Here is a 23,243-nt window from a genome sequence, read left to right as displayed (position 1 = left end):
GACAGGCCTGCCCGGGCCCCCACCAGGGGCCAGCATGGACTGGTCAACCTCAGAGGCCAACAGTGTTGATTTGGAACAAAGCGGGGCACTGGCCGCTTCACCGTAGGGCTTCCCAGCCCTGCTCTCCCCTCCACCTCCCCGACACTGCAGGCAGGGGCTGGCAGGTGCAGACTACGTCCTTGGAGCCCCAGGCTGCTCAGGCTGCTCCTCCACCTGCAGAACAGGCCTGCCCTGACCCTGCCCCCTCTCCACGGCCTCTGTGGTAGGCAGGGGGCGCGCACGCTCTGCTGCCCGGAGCCGCGACCACGCACCTGCTGCGGCGTGAAGGATGTTGAGAGAGGAGACAGAGCACCTGGATGCTGTTCACAGGGATCCCTGGAAGAGGGAGGCAGGAGGGTCAGGTCAGGGAGAGGGGCTGCGAGGATGGGGAGAGGGGCTGCGAGGATGGGGAGAGGGGCTGCGAGGATGGCGTGAGGCGCCGGGGATGCACTGTGAGGGAAGCCGCTGCATAGGCAGGAAGCAGTCGCCCCACCGGAACACACCTCTGCCTGCCCCTTGGCTTCAGGACCCCCTTCCGGCTCGCAGCCCCAGAGCTGTAAGATGGGACCTTCCTTCGGTAAAAGGCAGAGTTTGCGCAAACTTCCCAGGGCAGCAGCAGGTCACTGAGACACCCTCTGGCCCCTACCCACCCCGCACCTCGGAGCCCTGCCCCTCCTCCTCGGAGCCTCCCCTCGGCGCTGTCGTCCCGGCTCCGCCCCTTGCTGCTCCGGCCCCGCCCCTTGCTGCTCCGGAAGCAGCGCCTTCTCTACAGTCCCTTCTGTTAGCCCGAGTCCTGCATGGCTGACAGGGACCGGACAGATGCAGCAGTGGCTGACCGTCTGTGAGGAGGGCCACTGCTGTGCGTCCAGCACCCAAGAGGACGCTGCCCTGGTCTGTCTGTCTGTCTCAGACGGTGACCCCCCCACCAGGGGCCGGCTGGGAGAGGCGCAGGGAGGGAGCAGACAGGAGCAAAGCCCTAGGCACCGAGCAGCCAGACCTCCCCGCAGCTCCCCATGGGGCCTCTGGGCTCCGCCCACCATGCACAGCCACGCGGCGAGGCCCCAGCCCCGCTCCCAGCAGCACAGGGCAGGACGGGGGGCTGGCGGGTGCGGCTGCCGGCGCCTCCCTGCCCGGTGTATGCGTGCCTGGTGCCGCCAGGCTGGCCTGGCCTCCACACTCCCCTTCAATCTGAGCTGGCGAGTGACTCCGCCCGCCCCGCCCTTCTCCCCACCAGACCCGGCCCCCTCTCAGCTCCATCTCCGCAAGGCCCAGCCCCTCGCCTGGCACGCGGTCCAGCGCCAGGGAGCAAGGGCAGAGGCTCCCCAGGCTGCAGGACAACACTGGCGGCCCCAGACCGGGGCCCTGCTCTCTGCCTCTTCACACCTTAGGGCAACTTTCTTTCTTTCTTTTTTTTTTGACAGGCAGAGTGGACAGTGAGAGAGAGAGACAGAGAGAAAGGTCTTCCTTTGCTGTTGGTTCACCCTCCAATGGCCGCCGCGGCCTGCGCGCTGCGGCCGGCGCACCGCGCTGATCCGATGGCAGGAGCCAGGAGCCAGGTGCTTTTTCCTGGTCTCCCATGGGGTGCAGGGCCCAAGCACCTGGGCCATCCTCCACTGCACTCCCTGGCCACAGCAGAGAGATGGCCTGGAAGAGGCGCAACCGGGACAGAATCCAGCGCCCTGACCGGGACTAGAACCCGGTGTGCCGGCGCTACAAGGCGGAGGATTAGCCTAGTGAGCCACGGCGCCGGCCAAGGCAACTTTCCAAGGGAGGCGATGCCCCCCCCTCCATTTTACAGGTGAGGAAACCGAGGCTCAGAGAGGTAAAGTGGTGTACCTAGGGGCTGGGGGTAGCAGGGCAGGAGCTGACTCCAAAGCCCCCTGCCCTGCGCCTCCCCCTGCACCTGCCTGTCACCCTGAGCCACACTCAGGGCGGGCGGGGAGTTGTGTGGCAAAGGGCACTGGATTCAGAGTTCAGCCCCGGATCTTATCAGCTGCTGGCCTTGCCCAAGCTCCCCAACCTCCCTGAAACCATTCCCAGTCGGCCACAGGGACAGTGATCCTGGCCCACCCAGCTCCCGGGCATTCGGGAGCCTGCAGAGACTCAGAGGCCGCGTGCACAAGCTGTAGTGTGCAGGGTGGGTAAGAGGCCGCGCCCAAGCTGGCGAGAGGGGCCAAGATGTCCGCTCCGCAGGCGGCCTCCGCTCTGGACAGGGCAGGCTGGCCACATCAGGGTCTCGCCTATGCACGCTCCCGGGAACAGCAGCTCCCTTTGTCCGCAGCCTCGGCGCCACAGCGCCCCCTGGAGGCCTCACTGAGACCGGCTCCGTCCACCGGGCAGCTCCTTCGCCGCAAACCTTCCTTCTGCACCCTTGACCCAGTCCGGCGCTGAGCGCAGAGGAAGGGTCCGGCGGAGCCCGTAGCGGCTAGGAGAGGCCCCGTCTTCCAGACTGGCAGCAGCAAAGAGGCGCCGAGTTGAGAGTGGTGCAAAGGAAAGAGCCCCGGGAAGGCGAGCCGTCCAAAGACCTGGATGCGGCCTCTGTGGCCTGGGCGTGTCTCTCCCTCCCCGGGGTGACCGTCTGTACTGCGCAAGATGGCCACAAGGGGTCGCTGCCGCCGCGGCTGAGAGAGAAAGTGGCGCGGACGCGCACAGCCCGCACCCGCCCGCCGGCGTCCCAGCGGTGCTAGGCGGCCAGCCGGGCCTCCTGCTTCCGAAGACCAGGCCGGCCAGGATGGCAGTGCAGCCCAAGGGTGACAATCACCTCAGTTCCACGGGGTGTGTGGTTCGATGGGAGCCTTGAAAGATGAAGCTGTGGGCGGCTGGGCAGACGGGAGCCTAAATCCCATGAGACGCAGACCCAGTACCTAAGCTGCTTGGAGGAGCTGGGACAGCGCCAGGGCCTCTGCAGCCGGGAGCAGCCCCCAAGATCACCCCTGAAACCTGACTCTGTCCTGACCCAGGCAGCTTCCTGCACCCCATCTCCCCAGCTCGGCTTTCAGGCCCTCACACAACCCAGTACCACCCCCGCCACGCTCCCTTCCACCTCACCTCAATGTACCTCAACGTGCCAGGCTCGCTCTCACCTCCCGGCCTCCACACCTGTATCCCCAGCACCTGTCCCACCTCCACCAGCACCTTCACCTCTCCACGCCACCTGCTTCTCCTTAACCCTCTCCCTGGCCCTCCCCAAAGTGCAGGTTGGTGCCCCTGCCCTGAGCTCCCTGGCCTGATGCTGCCCCCATTATAGCCCTTGGCTACGGGGCGTGGCTTTGGTTTGCATGAGTGCCCTCTGGTAGGTGGGGAGGACCATGGGACCAGCTGCATTGGTGACCTGTGATGGGAGCCGAGGGCCCAGTGTGGATACAGTCAGGAGCCCACTTCTGGCTGCAGGACCCTGGGCCCCACAAGTTGGACTCCGCCTGGGGGTGGTGCAGACAGAAAGTGTGGAAGGCACGTGTGGACCGAGGGGATCCGCCAGCGGCTCCCAACCAGCAGGGAGCTCCAGGGAGCCCACCAGACTCTACCTGGACCCCACGTTTGCCCCTTGAACGTGACTCATGCGGGCCTGGTGTTTGCTGGTGCCCTGGGATTTCCCTGCCTTGACAAAGTGCCTCTGACTCTCAACACGTCCTGGTCACACCGACGGGAGAGGATGCAGGGGGTGGTGTTTGACTGGGCTTGGGCTGTGGTGAGCTGTGAATGTCTGGTCCCTGAGGCCGGTGGGGCTGCTGGCAAGCTCAAAGCCACGGGAAGACATTGGAGGGTCAGGGCAGGGGTCCCAGGGGAGTGCCTGGCCCGCCTCCCTCTCCCCTTGCTCGGTGGCTTGGTCCTCCTTCCTCCAACAAGCTCAGACAAAGGGCTGCCTGGGGGAGCTCAGGCCAGAGCCCTGATCTTAGGAGGTGTTAGAATATGCTAGAAGCCAGGCCGGCCTCAGCATGGGCGCCCTGGGTAAGTTCCTTTCCTCCACTGGGCGTCAGCTTCCTCATCCTCATCTGCAGATGGCGGGAGCCAGACCTGCCTCACGTGAACTAAACAAGGTGACGCAGGGAACCTCCCGTCCCGTGCCTGTCACCCAAGTCTCCCAGCCGCCACCCGGCTGGGAGGTCCCCTCTGCTCTCGAGCCCTGGCCCCTTCCTTCTGTCCCCACAGCTCTCACTGCCCCCTGAGCCCCTGCCACGGGGGAGGCCTCATGTTCTTCTCCCACATCTAGCACTTTCCAACTCCCAGCAGAGAATGGGCATAAATACCCTGTGAACGAGTGAACAGTGAATGCAGGCGGCGGGGGAGGGATTAGAACGAGGAGAACCCCAACTGGAGATCCCCCCCCAGAAAGCGCTGAGCACCGTCACCCGCCCCACCTCGCCGCCTTGCCTTCCCTCGCTCTCCTCACCTCCACACGGCCCTCTTTCTCCCGGGCCTTATTTGTCGTTCACTCGAGCTCTCCTTCTGGTTTCAGAAGAATTCCCACAGCCAGTCCCCACAGTCCGCAGTGTAGCGGGAGGGGTGGAGCCAGGGGTTGGCCCTGAGATGCGGAGAGAGAGCCTGAGAGCCCGAGACCAGGCAGCCAGCAACAGCCGGACGAGGAGCAGACGCCAGGGCCGGGAACGCCGCAGATGGAAGCTCTCAAGAGCCATGCCTGGCAGGATAACGGGAGGATTTTCAGTCTCCCACTCCTCCCTTTGGCAAGCGCAGACCCCAGCCTTCCGGGGTGGGCACTGAGGTTCCCGGGAAGCATCTGCAGGTGCCAGGTCACCTGTCGCACCCTCAGCTCTTTGCACAGTCGTTGCTTCTCTCAGAAGGTGTTTCCAACATGCTCAGTTTCCGGGGGTTGATCACCTGTGTACTCAATAACCGTGTGATGTCACAGAGGGCAGGGAAAGGCGCACCAGCTTCGGAGCCAGATCAAACCAAAGTGAAGTCTTGGTTGACCCCTTGTGATCTCTGGGGCCTTGCACAAGTTGCTTCACCTCTCTGAGCTAGACTTTCCTCATCTGTATAATGGGCACGGTAACCCCTGCCTCCTTGGGCCAGACTTCCCAGATTCAAATCCTGGCCCACTGCTTGGGAGCTCGGTGACCTTCCTGGCCACTGCGTCCCTCTCAGCAGGTTCCCTCCCGTATGAAGTGGGAGGGTGAATGGCATTGTGAGGATTAAATACACACCGAGTGCTTCGCACGGTGCCTGGCACATACTAATGTTAGCCGCACGCCTTCCGCACGTGGACAGCTGCTCTTGGTCTCCATTTCCAGCTCCTTTGCAAAGCAGTTCTCCGTCAGTCGCCTGTGCCTCCCGTTGTAGAAGCAAGCAACTCGCTCTCCAGCTTCCTGGCAGCTGAAGTCCAGACACACAAGCAGGCTGTCGAAGTGGAACGCCTGGCGTGGCCTGCAGACCGGGGGAGGGAAGCCACGTGCCACCCATGGCGGCAGGGCTGACTGCAGAGCCCGCGAGGCCAGGGGTCAGCATAGCGCCAAGTGGACACCGTGGGGCAAGAGCGGGCCTATCCCCGGCTGTGCAGCCTCCAAGCCTTGTCCTCCCGGAGCCCTTCCTTGAGAGTCTACGACCCTACTGAACAGCCTGTAACAAATGGGCATCGGGTGTGGGCCCTGCTCTTTGTAGGAAAAAGGCCAGACAGACACAGGACTTAATATCAGGAGGGATCACCATCAAGAGACTTCCACTGATGGCTGCTTGAGTGACTAACAGACCTTGCAGATCCAGCGTGTCGCCAACAGACTCCTCCACTCCCACCTTCCCACCGTGGTACACGCCAAACTCTCCCATCCAGCTGCCCAGACGAGAGCCCCACAGACATTCTTGACTCTTCCCTCCCCTGCAGGCCTCCAAGAAGTCCCAAGGGTGCAGCCTGCAGACACAACATCCCAAACCCAGGCACCTCGGACCAACTCCACTCCGAGGGGTCTCGCCTGGGTCCCCTCCTCCCGCCGGTCTCTGTGCTCCTGCTCTGGGCCCCCAGGCCTCACAGGGGGCCTGCCACTGCTTGCTCCGAGCCCTATATGTCAGCTGCGATCATCAAAGCCAGCTGCTCTAACAACCTGCTGGTCTCACTGGCTCCGTGCCCTAGGCATCGGTCTCTGTTCACACCGAGCAAGCTCCCATGGTTCTTCGTAGTTGGGCGGCCTGCAGGGCCCCTTCCAAGCTGTGAGCCCAGGCACTGCTCTGCCCTCTGGCATCTGGGAGCCTTCTGCTTTCAACTGTGCTTCCAAGGCTCCCCACCGCCCCAGCGGCGAACACCAAGTTCCCCAGAGCTCCCTCCAAGGCCCAGGCAAGCCAGCCCACCCCCTTCCTCCTGGACCTCGTCCCCCACCACTTAGCTCCCCACTCACTCTGCTCCATCCACGTTGGCCCCTCACTCTCAGAACAGGCACAGGTGTCACTCAATGCGCTTACCTTCTTTGCAGTGAGCTGCTCGCGCTCCTGGTGCACACCGGAGAGGGTTTCACTGAGATCTGTGCCAGGAGCAGCATTTACCGCCATCTTGGAGCATCTCCCAGGCAGTGCTCAGTAGCGCCCCCTGCTGTCCCTGCACTTCAGTCCCTCCCTCTCTCCCTGGGGAGGCTGTAAGCCAGGACTCTACAACCTGGTGGTTCCTCTTGAGGGCCACCAGTTTCATGCTGCATTTCCAGGTCAGCCTTCTCGGTGAGACATCCAGCGGCTTCCGCAGACCATTGATGTCGGCCTCCACCCACCTGCAGACCAGTCAGAAGTCACGAACGATCAAGAGGGTGCCAGGCCCCACAGGAACACCCGAGCACTGGAGTTGGGGGGGTGAGGGAAGGCTTGATGGCAGGAGAGGAAGCAGGGAGCCAATTTCTCTCCATCCTGCAGTCACCCAGTGTCACGCAAGTGCTGTCCATGTCCAGGGGAGTCGTTACTGTCCACTGCCACATGTGCAGTCTGGAAAAGAGGAGACAGCACCACAGCCACACTGCCCTGCTGTGACCCACTGCTGGGTGAGCAAGAGGCCAGGAGAAGCCATGGGAGGCGAGGACCCCATCCAGGAAGGTGCCTAGATGTAGGAGGAGCTTCCAAAACCTGGTGCCTGGCACAGATCCCTGACAGCCTGCAGGCTTTGTTCACCCATTCAGCCAATACTTGAAGAAGTACTGCCCAGGAACCTGTGGGGAGAGAGCTCTGACATACTGCCCCTCAAGGAGCCCGCCATTGGCCGAAGGCTTGTGAGAGTTCTGGGAAAGGAGAGATGGGTTTTGGCTCAGGCAGGAAGTGGTGATTGAATTGGGCCTTGAAGAATGGCTAAGGCTGCACAATGAGCAAGTAGATGGGAGAGGTCTGGGGTGAGAGAAACAGCATGTCCGAAGCAAGAAGGTGCGAGAGCAGGAGGGGTGCATGGGAACGGTGAAGAGCCAGATCACGAGCTCCTCAGGGGTGTCAGTCTGCCCAGAGAAACACGGAGAGTAGTCACTCACTCAACTGAGTGAGTAAATAATGAGTATATGAGCAGACATGTGGATGGATGGATGGGTGGATACATGGATGGATGGGTGGGTGGATGAGTGGGTGGGTGGATGGATGGGTGGATGGATAGTTGGATGAGTAAATGGATGGATGGATGGATGGATGGATGAATGGATAGGTAGATGGATGGATGGATAGGTGGATGAGTGGATGGATGGGTGGATGGATGGATGGATGGATGGGTGGATGGATGGATAGGTGGGTAGGTGAATAGATAAGTGGATGAGTAGGTGGATGGATGAATGGATAGGTAGATGGATGGATGGATAGGTGGATGGATGGATGGATGAGTGGATGGATGGATGGGTGGATGAGTGGATGGATGGATGTGTGGGTGGGTGGGTGGGTGGGTGGATGGATAAGTGGATGGATAGTTGGATGAGTAAATAGATGGATGGATGGATGGATGGGTGGATGGATGGATGGATGGGTGGATGGGTGGGTGGATGGATGGATGGGTGGGTGGATGGGTGGGTGGATGGATGGGTGGATGAGTGGATGGGTGGGTGGATAGATAGGTGGGTAGGTGAATAGATAAGTGGATGAGTGGATGGATGGATGAATGGATGCATGGATAGATGGACAAATGGATGGATGGGTAGGTAGATGAGTGGACAGATGGATAGGTAGGTGGATGAGTGGGTGGATGAGTAGGTAGATGGTTGACTTCCATTCCCAGAGTTCTAAATCCTTTCCATCACTTGAACAATCAGAAGGCTTATTTGAACCCCAAGGAATCTGAAAAGATCAGGACAGTCCCAGGAGAAGCAGAAAAGCAGGGATAAGACTGAGTCGGGACCAGGCCCAACAGAGGCTCGCCGTCCAGTCCCAGCCCCACTCAGGTCAACCCAGGCCTCCTCCCTGCTCTGTCCAGACTCTGCAAACCGGGGAAGCAGAGATGAAAGCTCAGAGCACAGGCCAAAGTCCCAGCCCTGGCACCCTCAGCGGCCAAACCCAAGTTTGTTTCTGATGCAAGCGTTTCCGGAAGAAAGGCTTCCTGGCTGCTGTTGAAGCTTGGACTCGGTGCCTTAGGAAGCAGCAGCGTCTATTAGAGGGTCAGTGCTTATTTGTATCACGTCCTCTGTTCCTGGCAGACACTCCTGGTTTTCTTCCTTTTTAAAGATTTATTTCATTTATTAGAAAGGCAGAGTTACAGAGAAATAGAGGGAGAAATGGAGAGGCCTTCCATCTGCTGTTTGACTCCCCATGTAGTCACAACTGGCTGAAGCCAGGCACCTGGAGCTTCATCCGGGTCTCCCACGTGGGTGCAGGGGCCCAAGCACTTGGGCCATCGTCTGCTGCTTTCCCAGGCACATTAGCAGGGAGCTGGATCAGAAATGGAGCAGAGAGTTACCATGAGAATAGCAAGGGAGCTCTTCCTGGGCTTACAGCTTATTGTGAAAACAAGTCTCCTATCCCACCCTTAGCAGGCCAGACAGGGTGGAGAACGGTAAATGAGGCCTTTGGACAGGTTTTGACCCAGGCTGGTAACTGAATGCCAATATGATTGTCAAGTTTTTTTTTTTTTTTTCTTCAAAATTGTACTGAAAAACCAGGCTTCTATGAGGCTTTTTGGGTTTTTTCCTCTCTTTGAAATCCCCCCTCCATGTTGCTATGGCTGGAGGTCTGGGACTCTAATAAATGCCTCTTTAAAAAAAAAGAAGGGGCCGGCGCCGCGGCTCACTAGGCTAATCCTCCGCCTAGCGGCGCCGGCACACCGGGTTCTAGTCCCGGTCGGGGCGCCGGATTCTGTCCCGGTTGCCCCTCTTCCAGGCCAGCCCTCTGCTGTGGCCAGGGAGTGCAGTGGAGGATGGCCCAGGTGCTTGGGCCCTGCACCCCATGGGAGACCAGGAAAAGCACCTGGCTCCTGGCTCCTGCCATCGGATCAGCGCGCTGCGCCGGCCGCAGCGCGCCGGCCGCGGCGGCCATTGGAGGGTGAACCAACGGCAAAGGAAGACCTTTCTCTCTATCTCTCTCTCTCACTGTCCACTCTGCCTGTCAAAAAAAAAAAAAAAAAGAAGAAGAAGAAGAAGAAGTAGGACTCGAACCAGTGCCCATATGGGATGCCGGCGCTGCAGATAGCAGCTTTACCTGCTGTGCCACAATGCTAGCCCCTGGTTTTCTTCTTTTTTTTTGATAGTAATGGAGGAAATGGAAGATACCCACACACACACTTTATAACTCTGCCTTTCAAATAAATAAATATATAAATCTTAAAAATCAAGGCCGGCGCCGTGGCTCACTAGGCTAATCCTCCGCCTAGCAGCGCCGGCACACCCGGTTCTAGTCCCGGTCGGGGCGCCGGATTCTGTCCCGGTTGCCCCTCTTCCAGGCCAGCCCTCTGCTGTGGCCAGGGAGTGCAGTGGAGGATGGCCCAGGTGCTTGGGCCCTGCACCCCATGGGAGACCAGGAAAAGCACCTGGATCCTGGCTCCTGCCATCGGATCAGCGCGCTGCGCCGGCCGCAGCGCGCAGGCCGCGGCGGCCATTGGAGGGTGAACCAACGGCAAAGGAAGACCTTTCTCTCTGTCTCTCTCTCACTGTCCACTCTGCCTGTCAAAAATAAATAAATAAATAAATAAATAAATAAATAAATAAATAAATCAAAGATCTAAGCCAGGTAGGGGCTGGGGAGGACGACTCCTCCCACCAAGCAGCCTCCAGGTTGGGCTCAGCCACTTTTCATTCCATGGGACCTGGGGCAGGCCAATGACCCTAATATGAGGCAGTTGAGGTGTCTTGGCCGCCCGCTCAGCACTGCCCGCCTCTGTTCTGGGAGGGCAGAGAGAGTCCCACTCCCCCCAGTTCTCTTAGGGGAAGAAGCCAGCCCTGCCCTGGGACTCTGAACTGCAGCCGCCCTGCCCCACTGCACTGTGCCTGGAGTCACTTTTCTGGCTGGGTGTTTAGATGAGGCAGGGCTGGGAGCTGCTAGGCCCAGGTCTTGAGTTGGCGCTGGTGGCCACCAAGCCCTGGGGACAAGAGCACTGGTCATGAACAGGACCCAAATGGTGGCTCTGCCCTTCCCGCTGGGTGTGGCGACAGGAAGGGGTCCCGGGCAGGGAGTGAGAAGAGTCCATGTGAGACTCTGGGGCAGCCGCCCTGCCTGCCCCTTCGCTGAGGCCCTGAGAGGACAGGGTGGCACCTGCTCCCCTCCCGGCCCTGCGCCTGCCCCCAGCCCCTCCAGCAGGGAGGACGCCCCCCTTTCCTCTAAAGCACACCTGCTCTAGGGCTGGAGACTTGGGTGTGGCTCCACTTCCAGGGACTGTGATGTCCCGGCAGTCCCAGCAGCCAGAACCTTCTAGTCCTCAGACCCTGGTGACTACTGCTGGGTTTTGCTCTCTCCAGGCCCACGTGACCCCTCCACCTGGGCCACTCCCTGGATGCGGTGCAACGGTTGAGCAGGAGACCCATCACCCCACTGGAGACCCCGGTACCCAGTGTCCAGCATCGCTAGGGGTGTCACAAAGCCCCTCTCTACTCGGGCCCTGTGTCCTCTGGAGTCTGCAAACCCATCCCTTCCCAGTCTCTGCAGGGGCTCCCCCCAACCTTCCTCCTCCCAAGCCATCCCCTTGGGCCCCCAAAACTGTCGACTTCACCTCCAGCACAGCCCACCCCCACCCAAGTTCAGCCCCCCCATCCATGCCTTCAGATTCTCTGTGTTCTGCATTACCTTAACCTTTTTGTTTGGACTTCTATTTTATTTTTTTTCTTTATTTCCATTTTATTTGAAAGGCAGAGAGACAGAGGGAGAGACATCTTCCATCGGCTGGTTCACAGCTGCCAGGGCTGGGCCAAACCAAAGCCGGGAGCCTAGAACTCAATCTGGGTCTCCCTTGTGGGTGCCAAGGACTCATGTACTTGAGCCATCACCTTCTGCCCCTCGGGACGGGCATGAGCAGGAAGCTGGACCAGAGGCAGGCGCTCGGCGGCGCATGAGGGCTCGCCAAGCGGTGACTTAACCATGGCTCAGACAGTTTCTGCTCAGCCTTGCACACAGTCTCTTAGTCACTCCAGGAATTCTGCTGGTGAGATTTCTGCAAACAGGCCCTTCTCGGGGCTTGCCTCACCAAGGAGACCAGGAAGTATACACGGAGATAATGAGCCTTTTGTTAAGGATTTGTGGGAGCCCATTGACCAGACCTACATCTTCAAAGTCAGCTAACAAAGGACAAAGAGTCGCACAGCCCTTCTGAGACCCTTGCTGGTGCCCGGGTGCACCATTTGTCGCTTCTTGACCCCCGCCCCGCCTGCCACCTGTGCTCGGCACAAGGCACAGCGAGAGGGCTTCTTGGGGACACCAGTCCCCATCTTCTCAGCTTGCCGCCCCTCTGAATAAATTCACTTTCTTTGCTTCAGTGGCTTCAGGTTACTAGCGTTTTCTTGCAGCAGGCACGCAAGCTTAGACTCAGGAACAGCTTCACCCCAGATCAACCCCACTGATGCCAAAACTCAGGTACAAAGACACCCCAGTGTTTCAAGGATACAAAGCAGTCCTCTCTGCCCTGGGGTGGAGGTAGGGACAAGGCGCGCCGACACCCCTTCATGCCTCCGTCTTTTTGCTTCCACGTGTAGAGCCCTGACTGCAGCCGGTGTGATGCTAACACCGCTGTGTCCCTGAGACCTGTAGCCCTTGTGCAGTAAAGAGGAGTGAGGGTCAGTGTCTTTCCCAGACTCTCCCAGCATGGTCGCCTGGACCCCAGCCCCAAAGTCCGGGATGCTAGCCCCCTCTACCCACCCTCACCCTTGGCTCCCCCTCCACGTTTCCTTCCCACAGCCAAATGAATGAGCTGTGCAAACTGACACAGGCCTCCACAACTCTTTCCTAGCCTGGGGTGGTGAGCCCCACCCACCCTGGCGCCGTCACAGTTCATTCTGTTGAGGCGCCGCCCCTTTTGACTTATCCAGCTCCTAGAAGACAGGAGAAGACACTCCCCTGCCCCACCAAAGGCAGGCTCCTGAAACCCTGCATTCTCTTAACCCCTAGAACCAGGGCTCTTCTTCCTCATTGTACAAGTAGGGAAATAGAATTACCTCTCCAAGGTCTCAGAGTTTACAAACAACAGATCCAGAGTTGGATGCCGATCAGTCTACCCCCAGTGTCTACCCCCAGGAGGTGACAGTCCCCAGGAGGTGGCCCCCCAGGGTCATTAGCAGAGACCTGTCTTGAACCTGCGCCACGCCAGGCACAGTGCTGCAGGCCCTCCACTCCCTCTTCCAGGAATCCTCGTGGCAAGCCCACGAGGTAGGTACTGCCATTATGTCCATTTTACAGATGTGGAAACTGAGGCTTGGGAATGACAACCAGCTTTCCCTAGGTCAACAGGGAGAATTAGACCAGGCTCTGGAGGCTCAGCCACAGCTCTGAGGGGCAAGGTTGCCGGTGGAGCTTATATTGTTGCCTTGGGCTCACCGACCTCCACTGAGGAGCTTTGGGGACCCGTAAACCCCCTGAAGTCATCTGCAATTAGCTGTGTGCTTAGTGGGGGTGAGTGGGTAGGGAAAGAGCTGTAGCTTTGAATATATTCCCCCAGGCAGTGGGTTAAGCGACCACCTGTGACATCGGCATCCTGTGTAAGCACTGCTTGGACTTGGGCTGCTCCACCTCCTGTCCAGCTCCCAGCTAATGAGCCCATGAAAGCAGTGGAAGACGGGGCTGCTGCCACCCATATGGGAGACCCACATGGTGTTCCTGGCTTCAGCATGGGCCTGTCCTGGCCATTGCAGCCATTTGGGGAGTGAACCAGCAGATAGACGATCTCTCTCTCTCTCTCTTCTTCTCTCTTTGTCACTCTGCCTTTCAAATAAATAATAAACCTTTAAAAATATTTTTTCAAAAGATTCCCTGATCAAAAAAATATTGAGAATTCCTAACCTAGTCCCTGTCACATAAAGGCACTCGATAGCTGGTGAGTGAATGAACAAACCAATGAGTGAGTGAGTGAGTGGATTCCTTCCATGCCCCAGCAGACTCCACAAATGGCCTGCAACACACATCTTGTCTCTTTGAGATGCTGAACCCTGCTCTGGAATCCAGCTCAATCCACCCCAGGCCCCTCCTCTCAGTCCAGAGGTCACAGCCAGGTGCTGTGATGAGCCCCAAAGCAATGCTTCCCCCGCTTTCTCCTGACCATGACCAGGCAGAGGCGGGAATTGTGCAACTCAGAGAACAAAGCTTTATTGATTGCCAGGAGGGGCAAGGGTGAAGCAGGGCCTGTGTGTGCAGGACCTAGTGGGAGGGGAAGGGAGACCCCTCCCAGTGAGATCTGTGTCCGCAGCGGGGTTCCTAGGCCTGAGCGGTGCGGGGCAGTCTTAGTTCTTGGTGCGAAGGACCTGCTCGTGGGAGGACACCACCTTGCCATCGTGCACATCCATGACCTTGGTGCGGATCTGGCGGCTGGAGGAGGTCACTGGGGAAGAGGGGAGAGAGGGCGTTAGCAGAGGTGGACAGGGCAGGCAGTGGAGTAATCAGGAGTGCAGAGGCCAAGAAGCTGCAGAGACCTAAGTGCCCTCTTCCCTGTGGTGCAGCTCGCTGCTGTTGCCCAAGCACTGAAACCATCAATCAATGTCTTCTAGATTAGCACTCATAAAGGTCAGGTTCAGAGTCCGTGGTCTCAGACTGGAGCTTCCTAAGAGCTCAGATCCAACTAGTTCAGTCCAAATCCACCCAAATGGACTGGTCTTGACAGGAAGCGGCATCCAGGGAGCTGTCCGTGGTGCTGACGGCCATAACCATGGGGTCTGCCCCAGACGCTGGGTCCGGGGTGGGGGCCGTCACTCACAGCCCTAAGAAAGATTTAGAAAAGGCCCCTTCTGCACAAATCAGTTTACAGAGTATTGGGTAAGAACATTACAGCTCAGCCTCCCAAGAAGCCCCTAACCACTGCCCTTGGCCTGTTGAACAGAGGGTGGTCCTGAGCCCAGGCTTGATGAGGAGGGAGCTCTTACCCTCTCGGGATGACTGAGAGCCCGAGGAGAACTGGGAGGAGGAGAGGCTGTGAAGACAGAAAGGGGAAGGACCATTAGACACACATCGGGGGGGGGGGGAGTGAGTACACAGTGGGGGCATGAGGTGGGCCGGGGCCCCCACTCACTGGGCATCCTCGCCCTCCAGCAGGCGGCGGTAGGTGGCAATCTCCTGCTCCAGCCGCGTCTTCACGTCCAGCAGGATCTTGTACTCCTGGTTCTGCTGCTCCATCTCGCAGCGCAGCTGTGCCAGCTGCTCCTCCACGCCGCCAATCATCTCCTGGATCTGGGCCAGCTGCATGCAGTAGCGGCCTTTGGTCTCCTCCAGGCTGTTCTCCAGGGATGCTTTCTGCAAGGGAGAGAGAGAGAGGGTCAGAGATTGATGAAGCTGGTCCTTCCCTCTGTGCTTGCCCCAGGCCCAGCCCCAGGCCTGGCGGTGCTCCTACCATGCTGAGCTGGGACTGCAGCTCGATCTCCAGGTTCTGTACGGAGCGCCGCAGCTCCGAGATCTCGCTCTTGCCGCTCTGCAGCAGCTCGCTGTTGGTGGCCACCTCGCGGTTCAGCTCCTCCGTCTGCAGACGAGAGCACGCCGTTCACACCAGGAAACCCCAGGAGACAGGCAGTCTGGGTCCCGTCCACTCCCGGTCACACCCACCTTGGTGAAGAACCAGTCCTCGGCATCCTTGCGGTTCTTCTCCGCCATCTTCTCGTACTGGTCACGCATCTCGTTCAGGACGCGGCTCAGGTCCACGCCGGGGGCGGCGTCCATCTCCACGTTGACGTCTCCGCCCACCTGGCCTCTCAGTGAATTCATCTCCTGCACGACAGAGTTCACAGTCAGAACCTCACTGTGGCAGCTGAATGGGATTCGTGGTTGGAGGTGACCCTGGCCTGAACGTCGCCCTCCCACCATCATAATCCCCTCTTGCCAGCCGTTCTGCTAAGCCGGCTTTTCCACCCCCTCGCACCTCCTCGTGGTTCTTCCTCAGGTAGGCCAGTTCCTCCTTCAAGCTCTCGATCTGCATCTCCAGGTCGGCTCTGGCCAGGGTCAGCTCGTCCAGCACCCTGCGCAGCCCGTTGATGTCGGCCTCCACGCTCATGCGCAGGTTCAGCTCCGTCTCATACCTGGAATGACCCAAGAGAAAAGGAATGAGACACCTCTCCTGCCCACACTGAAGGCTTTGTTCTCTTCCCCTGCAGCTTCTTCCCGGAGCTGGCACCCTGTGGGGGTTTAGGGATCCAGGCTTGGACAAGATGCCCCTTGATTGCTCAGATCTGAACATTCCTGGGGGCCTGGGAGTAAGGTAGTTTGTCCAGCCACAGAATTCGGAGGGGTGGGGTGCTTCTAGCTGCAACCAACGAAGAATGCACAAGGCCTCCAATTACGACTCCTCCTCCACCCCAGGGCAGATGGGGAAGTAAGGAGTGCCTCTTCCTAAAGCAGTGGTTCCCAAACCTGGCTGTGGATCAGAATCACCCAGGTAACCTGTTCCAAGTAACTGAATCCAAACGCCAAGGGTGGAGCCCGAGAGTCTTGCATTTTTACAAGCACCCCAAGGGGCTTTCATGCAGCCACCCTGGCACTGGATGGGAAATCCTGCTCCAATATGCCCCACCCTGGGGTGGCAGGACGTGCCGAGCCACACTGCAAGCTCACTTGGTGCGGAAGTCATCGGCGGCCAGGCGGGCGTTGTCAATCTGCAGGAGGACGTTGGCGTTGTCCACGGTGGCCGTGAGGATCTGCAGGATGGAGAAGGCAAAGGTGTTTGTCAGATGGACAGCGCCAGCTCAGCTTCACTGCAGCCTGCATTTGTCTTTGTTTGCTCTTGCACAAGCCCTCACCACAGCCATCCAGCTCTGACCTAGGACTTTGTCGACTCATGGTCGGCAGAGGGGTAGAAGGAGCCCCAGTTCCTGTTCTGCCACAGACTTGCTGCAAAACTTAAGATGGGCTTTAGGGTTTCAGGGTCCCCATCTGCAGGTGAGGGGAGTAGCCTAAGGCTCCCCAGAATCCCTCCCCAGTTGCAGTACCCCCCCCCCGCCACCTCCTCTAGCCAGCCTGCCAGTCTCTTGCATGCACACACAGTGCTCTGTCAGCCCCCAGGGCACAGGATCTCAAGTGGGACTTTCCTGAGAGATGAGCCCCAGCTGGCACAGGGGATTAGGGAATCAGAAGTGGAGGAAGAAGCCAGACGGAAGCCTGAGTCTGATTGAAGTTCCTTTCCTCATCCTCTTAGTTCCCTAATTCATGCAGGCATCAAAACCAACAGGCCCAGCAGCAAGGGCTCCTCGAGGGAGTAGGAGCAGGGAGAAAGGGGCCAGAGTCCGATGGCACAAGCCCTCCACATCCCCCTGGTGCAGAGCAGATACTGGGCCATGACACTGGGTCTGTAGGGTTTCTCAACCTGCCTGCCCGAGGGGAGGAGCCAGTCAGGGCCCAGGCTCTCGGGCGGCAGCAGCCACAGCCCAGACTAACGAGCTAATGAGCGGTTTGGGTATCTAGCCTGTTCCCGTTATAGCCTCGCTCCTCTCTGTGCTGGAGAACAGGTAGCTGCCTCCAGTCCTGGAAGGTGGGACGCTGGGTTCTAGGCTCAGCTCTGCCACTATTTTGCTGTGAGACCTTCAGCAGGTCACAGCCCCTCTCAAAGCTTTAGCTCCTTCCTCCATGAAAGGTACGGGGAAGGCTCACTGCTCTTTCCGGTCTGGAGACCAGAGAGCATGAGCAAGGTTGGGGAGGGGAGGCCCTCAGGAGACAGGAGGTGGGGTTGGAGTCTCTTGTGTCTAGAAATCTTAAGATGCCATCTGCTGTTCGCAGAGGCAGGGAGCTGGGCAGCCGCCCACCTTGTTCCGCAGCTCCTCGATGGTCTTGAAGTAGGGGCTGTAGTCTTTGGTTTCAGCGGGCCGCTGCCTCTGGTACCAGTCCCGGATCTTCACCTCCAGGTCGGTGTTGGCCTCCTCCAGGGCGCGCACCTTGTCCAGGTAGGAGGCCAGGCGGTCGTTGAGGTTCTGCATGGTCACCTTCTCACTGCCCACCAGGAGCCCATCACTGACACCAAAGCCACCACCCATGCCGCCACCAAAACCAGCACCGAAGCCAGCACCAAGGCCAGCACCGTATCCTCCACCATAGGCGCTACCCAGGGCGCCACCAAAGCTACTGCTGCTGCTGAAGCCGCCGCCATAGCCGCCCCCGATCCCACAGGCTCCCCCAGAGGAGAAGCGGGAGGAGGAGACAGACAGGCCCCCATAGGCGCTGGGAGCCCGGCAGGATCCTCCGGCCAGGACGGAGGACATGCGGCTAGAGCCGCCTCCGATGCCACAGGTGCCCTTCATGGAGCTGGAGGTGAACTGGCGGCTGCAGGTGGTCATGGTGCCGAGGCAGGCAGTGCAAGAGCCAGCGAGCGAGCTAGTCGGCCGAGAAGAGAGAGGTGCTCAAATGACAGGATGTGAGCGCTTTATGCTCGTGAGTAGGGGCGGGCCTGGCCTTTTCCATCCCCCTTGGCTTTCATCACCCGCAGGCCTGTGCCAACTCCCAGTCGGATCCTCCTCCCCTCCGCCTCGTCATGTCTGTCATATTTTACTGGAAACTCATTGTTCGGGGTGTTTGGGGCTTTCTTGTCCCGCCAGGCGTGATTCACCCGAGGAGGTGCGCGCCTGCAGGCTACACTTTCCCACCAGCTCCAAGGAGCCGCAGCCCTCGGGAAGCCACAAGCTGGGCTCAACCAGGGTGACAGAGCCGGTGTCAGCGCCCCACTAGGTGGGTGGGGGTTCACATCCATCAGGGGGAGCCCACTACTGTAGGGGGTCGCCACCTGGCTGGAGGACCACCTCCACGCACCACCATCCACTAAGGGAGACACAGTCTCGGGACCTCCGGCTCTGACCTGCTGGCTGTGCACATCCTGTGCCTGTCACATCCCTGAAACACACCCAGCAGGGTGGCCCAGACCTCTCCCTGTCACCTGCAGTAAAGGGAGACCAGACAGTCTCTCCAGCCCTGGACGGAGGCCCCAAAATCCTTGCTCAAGGGGGAAATCTCACATCCACCACACTCCTGTGGATGGGCCCAGGGCATTGGCAGCTCTGTCTGGCCAGGGACAGGTGGCCTCACGGTCACAGTCATGTGAGCGGGGACTGGACACTCGTCTGAGCCTCAGCTTGCTCACTTGCACAATGGCGGTGAACACTGCCCGCCCTGCCGACCTCAGGCCGCTCCAAGAACCCCTCGTGATGATGTGCAGGGCTTCTATCTGCTGGGTGTGGCAGCAGGTCTGGTTAGCCTCCATGCAGCCCAGGCCCGACCCCAGAGCGAGAGAAGCAGCCTCCTCGGAGCAGGCCTGGGGGGCCTTTCTGCCTCCAGCCCCAGGTGGCTTCCCTGACTCCCAGAGCAGTCCCTGGTAGCAACAGGGCTGGCTCAGGCCCCCTCGTTTGAGCCCCATGGAGCTGACCCCAGGGGTGTTTCGGGGGAGGGGGGTACAAACACCTGAGTGGAGCCAGGGATGTGGCCAGGGTGTGGCCACGATGGACCCAAGGGTCCCTGACCCCAGCACCCCTAAGGGATAGAGGACATTTCCAGGAGCTCCGTTGGCCCTGCCTATGGCAAGACCTCAGCTCCCCACCCAGAAAACCTCCAAAAGCCACCTCTTCCGGAGCTGCCCCACCTTCCCGCCAGCCCCTCGCCTCCCCGGACCCCAGCAGGCACGTTGGAAGGAATGTGGTCGTGTCTGGGGCTGCCTGGCACGTCCCATCTCCCCAGACAGGCCCCAACAGCCCCCGCTGGAGGCTCCCGCCACCCCACACGGCCTCCACTGCCATCAAAGCAGGAGGCGGGGCGCCCCTCCCCCACCACCACCACCAGGGCTTAGGATCTCAGAAGACGCTGCTGAGACAGAGGCTGGGGGCCTCCTGGATCTGCTGCGCCAAGGACTGGCGAGGATGTGAGTAAGCCAGGGCCCCACCCACTCTGACGGACTCTCCTAATCTCCTCCCAGGAATGGTCCCCCCCACCCAGGCCCAGCCCTGCAATTTTCCCAGCGAGCGGCAGCCAGGATTTGGCTGAGGGACACACGCTCCTGCTAGCAGGCATGTTGCTGCTGGCCGGGCTGGGGGTGGGGCGCTCAGCAGAGATGGATGGGGGGGGGCAGGCACCAGCTACAGACCCCACTACCGCCTGCTCCCCTTCTGCACAGAGAAGGAGGTTAACGCCCCCAGAAGCTCTGCTCCTCCTCATCCCATTTGGAGCAGGCCCAAAGAGGCCCACAGACCCCTCCTCCAAGGGCAATCCCCGAGATAAAGATGGCGGGAACTAGCGGCGGCCGAGCCCACGCACACAACCTCAGAGGAGGCCCAGCGTGAACCACAAGCCTGGCCTCCCTCCTCCAGCTGCCCGGGAGAGGAGCCAGTCCGCCTTCCCCAGCAGACAGGGGCTCAGTAACCCAGGAGCTGCAGGGGCCCCGCCGGGCAGGGGCAGAGGACGTGGCGCTCCGGCCGACCCCTCCTTGGGGCCACAGAAGCCAGGCGCCCGTGGCATTTTGAGAAGCAGCTTCCCGGGGCAGCAGGGGTTCTTGTGGGCAGGCTCTGTGTGGGCCCCCTCCCTGCCCCTCCCTGCAGCCTGCCCAGGGTGCAGGGGGTAGGGGAGCAGCCCCACACAAATTGGGGGGGAGAGGCAGAGCCCAGTGGCTCCCCACAGAGCTTGCAGTGTAGACTGAGTCTGGAGCCAGATGTGACACCCCCAGGACAGAGGGGAACCTCTCAGATCAGCTTAGCCTGAGGAGGGAGTCAGAGCCCCTGGTCTGGTGGGAGAGTCTGTTCCTGCCTTTAGGGGGCCGTGGCCTGAAACGGGAGAGAGCACACCTCGGAATTATCTAGGGTGTGCACCAGCCTCAGGAAGTCAGGGCCTCCTGTGCCTGTGCGTTCCCCACAGCTGCAGAGCGATCCACGGCAAACTCGGTGGCTTGCTGACAACATGAATTTGTTTTCTCACAGTTCCGGAAGCCAGAAGTCCCAAATCAAGGGGTTGGCAGGGCCACGCCCCCTCTGAAGACCACTGGGGGCCAACCTTCCCCCCGGCCGCTTCCAGATCCGATGGCCCCTCAGGTTCCGTGCGTGTGGCTGCCACAGCGCTCAACCTCTGCCTCCGCCTCCCTGGGTCTCCGTGACCTTTTCTGTCCCTGAGAAGGAGACATGCCAGGGTTAGCAGTCACCCTCACCCAGAACCCTGAACCACACCTGAAAGATCCAACGTCTGATTCGGGTCATGTTCTGCAGTTCCAGAAAGACACAAATTTGGGGGGAACGCTATCCAACCCACTACCTGAGTAACAGACTGGATGCTTCTACAGCGAGGCCGTGCGAGCCAAGGAGAGATGGCGGTGATAAGATGCGGGCGGGGCCAACCAGAAGCAGGTTCCAGCTCAGCACAGGACCAGGGTTCCTCAGGTCGGGGCTCCACACTTCCCACGGCCCTCTTCTCTGGTGCCTTCACCCATAGATAACTTCTCCGGGAAAGAGTCCCCCTTTTTTTTTTTCCAAAGATGCATTTATTTATTTGAAAGGCAGAGTTACAGAAAGAGAGAAAAAGAGAAGGAGATAGAGAGAGAGAGATAAGGAGAGAGAGCTCTTCCAGTTCCATGGCTGCAACTGCTTTGGGCTGGGCCAGACCAAAGTCAGGAGCCTGAAACTCCATCCAGGCCTGCCACATGGGTGCAGGGGTCCACGCGCTTGGGCCATCTTCTGCTGCTTTCCCAGGCCGTAGCGGAGAGCTGGATCAGAAGAGGAGCAGCCAGGACTCGAACAGGCACCCGTATGGAATGCCAGCGCCATAGGTGGAAGATTAACCTATGGTGCCACAGCACTGGCCCCCCCTTTTTTTTAATTTCAAAATAATCTTAAGGTTTCTGAAACAGTTGCCAAAGTAGTACAGGAAGTTTATCTGTACCCTTCACCCTGCTTCCCAATTGCACACACATTGCATAAACATTGCACAAGTTCAAAACGAATAAATTAACAAGAACACAAAACTATTAATTAACCACAAGCTTTCCTGGCATTTCACCGAGTTTTCCACCAGTGTTCCTGCTCAGTTGCAGGTTCCAGTCCGGGTCCCCACGTCTCTCCAAGACAGTGCCTCAGTCTTTCCTCTTTCTCACGACCTTGACCCTTGTGAAGCGTTCCCATGGGTCATTCTGTAGCACGCCCCACGCTTGGAATCTTCTGCTCCTCCCTTGTGATCAGATCAAGGTGTGCGTTGCGTCAAGAAAACCCCAGCAGGTGCCGTGTCCCTCTCCCGCACCCCGCGGGGCACATGGCAGGTGCGCTGGGGGTTTCATGGCCGCTGACGTCAGCATCCTCACCTGGCAAAGGTGGTGTCTACTTGGAGGTGGCGGTAAAGCTTCTGTGTTATCCACTGAAAATATTGAGGAAAACCTTGACAAAACTATCGTTTCTCCTTGAACTCTGACCCACTTGTTTTTGTGCCCATCATGGGAAGGAAGGGGTTCTTGTTTCTTGCTGGGCTCAAGCCTCATTCATTTTTTTGACCCCTCTAGGGACTCTGACTTTCAGGGGAGACTTTGGGGGGTCTGGGGTCTCCTGTGTCCAGCCCCTAAAGTAGATCAGGCATCTGCAAACACTCTGTGTCTCTACAACCCTCCCATGCCAGCTCCCCTCGGAGAGACACCAAGGATGCTCCAATCGCTGTCCTAAGAGGGGAGCAAGCGGGCAGGGTCCTCCTCGTGCCACAGGTGGGAAGCCTGAGACCCAGAGAGGCTCAGAGCCCAATGACAAGTTGGACCATCCCTGTGACTCCTGGGCCCCCGGGGCTCTCCTCCTAGCTGAGTCCTGTACCCCTGCCCTTCCCTTCCCTCCTCTCCCCTCCAGGGCTCAACCATCTGTGCACAGAGAAGCTGAAGTCCCCTCGTACTGGGGCTGTCACTTGCAGGGACAATGGGCTGGGGCCTGAGCAGCCCCTGCTGCTAGAGGGCAGGGCTAGCGTGGGGGCCGGGACCGGGCTGGCAGGCAGCATTGCAGGTGCAGCAGGAAGCCAGGAGCCTGGAGCGCCACCCCTGCCCCCAGAGAGCTCTGCTGCCTGCTGGTGTCCCAGGCCAGCTGGCCTGTCTGGGCCGAGCACCATCGTAAGAGCCTGGCCTGACACAGCGGATGGGCTGAGCCGAGCCCTGCGGTGCCCAGGCCTTGCTGAGTCGCTTGGCTGCACTGCAGAGCTGACGGGACAGAGGCTGACCATCCCACACTCCGGAAGCTGAGGATCTTCCCAGGGTCCACAGCAGGGAAGCTGCCCGGCCAGGACTCAACCCCAGGCTGGCTGCAGCCTCGCTTTTCAATGACAGAAGCTGGAGCAGAAGGAGGTCTCGGCGGCCCTCTAGACTGCCTTTGTCAGCACACAGGTAGGCCCAGAGAGAGGAAGGGATTTGTCCGAAGTCCCACAACAGAGCCCCTTCGGAAGTGCTGTCTATGGACCCAATGTCACGCAGGGTTCTGAGAACGTGTGGGGTTGCTCAGGCCCAGGTTGTTAACAATGCAGATGGGGCTGGTGCTGTGGCATAGTGGGTAAAGCCACTGCCTGCAGGGCCGGCATCCCATATGGGCGCCGGTTCGAGTCCCAGCTGTTCCACTTCCCATCCAGCTCTCTGCTATGGCCTGGGAAAGCAGTAGAAGATGGCCCAAGTTCTTGGGCCTCTGCACCCACGTGGGAGACCTGGAAGAAGCTCCTGGCTCGCTTTGGATTGACCC

General features: G+C 59.6%; 1 protein-coding gene across 1 annotated transcript; it reads right to left on the bottom strand.

The window, feature by feature from the left end:
- Positions 1-13,682: 13,682 nt before the first annotated feature.
- Positions 13,683-17,925, bottom strand: LOC100344686 (keratin, type I cytoskeletal 14). The gene is made up of 8 exons (XM_002719382.6): positions 17,337-17,925; positions 16,153-16,235; positions 15,464-15,620; positions 15,151-15,312; positions 14,942-15,067; positions 14,624-14,844; positions 14,478-14,524; positions 13,683-13,939 (listed from the first exon to the last, which is right to left on the bottom strand). The coding sequence occupies exons 1-8, from the start codon at positions 17,862-17,864 to the stop codon at positions 13,842-13,844; spliced, it is 1,422 nt and encodes a 473-aa protein (XP_002719428.1). The 5' UTR covers positions 17,865-17,925; the 3' UTR covers positions 13,683-13,841.
- Positions 17,926-23,243: the final 5,318 nt, after the last annotated feature.

This window comes from Oryctolagus cuniculus, chromosome 17 (assembly GCF_051225735.1).
Source record: "Oryctolagus cuniculus isolate XC-2025 breed Fujian yellow rabbit chromosome 17, ASM5122573v1, whole genome shotgun sequence".
In the NCBI taxonomy this organism is placed as follows: Eukaryota; Metazoa; Chordata; class Mammalia; order Lagomorpha; family Leporidae; genus Oryctolagus; species Oryctolagus cuniculus.
Note: the sequence above shows the minus strand (reverse complement) of the source record. Positions and strands in the feature narration are given on the sequence as shown.

Bases quoted from the DNA above. Each gene is read 5' to 3' on its own strand.
- LOC100344686 (XM_002719382.6), bottom strand. From the start codon at position 17,864: ATGACCACCTGCAGCCGCCAGTTCACCTCCAGCTCCATGAAGGGCACC. The intron at 16,236-17,336 runs GTGGGCGGCTGC...TCCATCCTGCAG, and splicing joins TCGAGGAGCTGCGGAACAAG to ATCCTCACGGCCACCGTGGA. The intron at 14,525-14,623 runs GTGAGTGGGGGC...CTGTCTTCACAG, and splicing joins CTGGAGGGCGAGGATGCCCA to CCTCTCCTCCTCCCAGTTCT.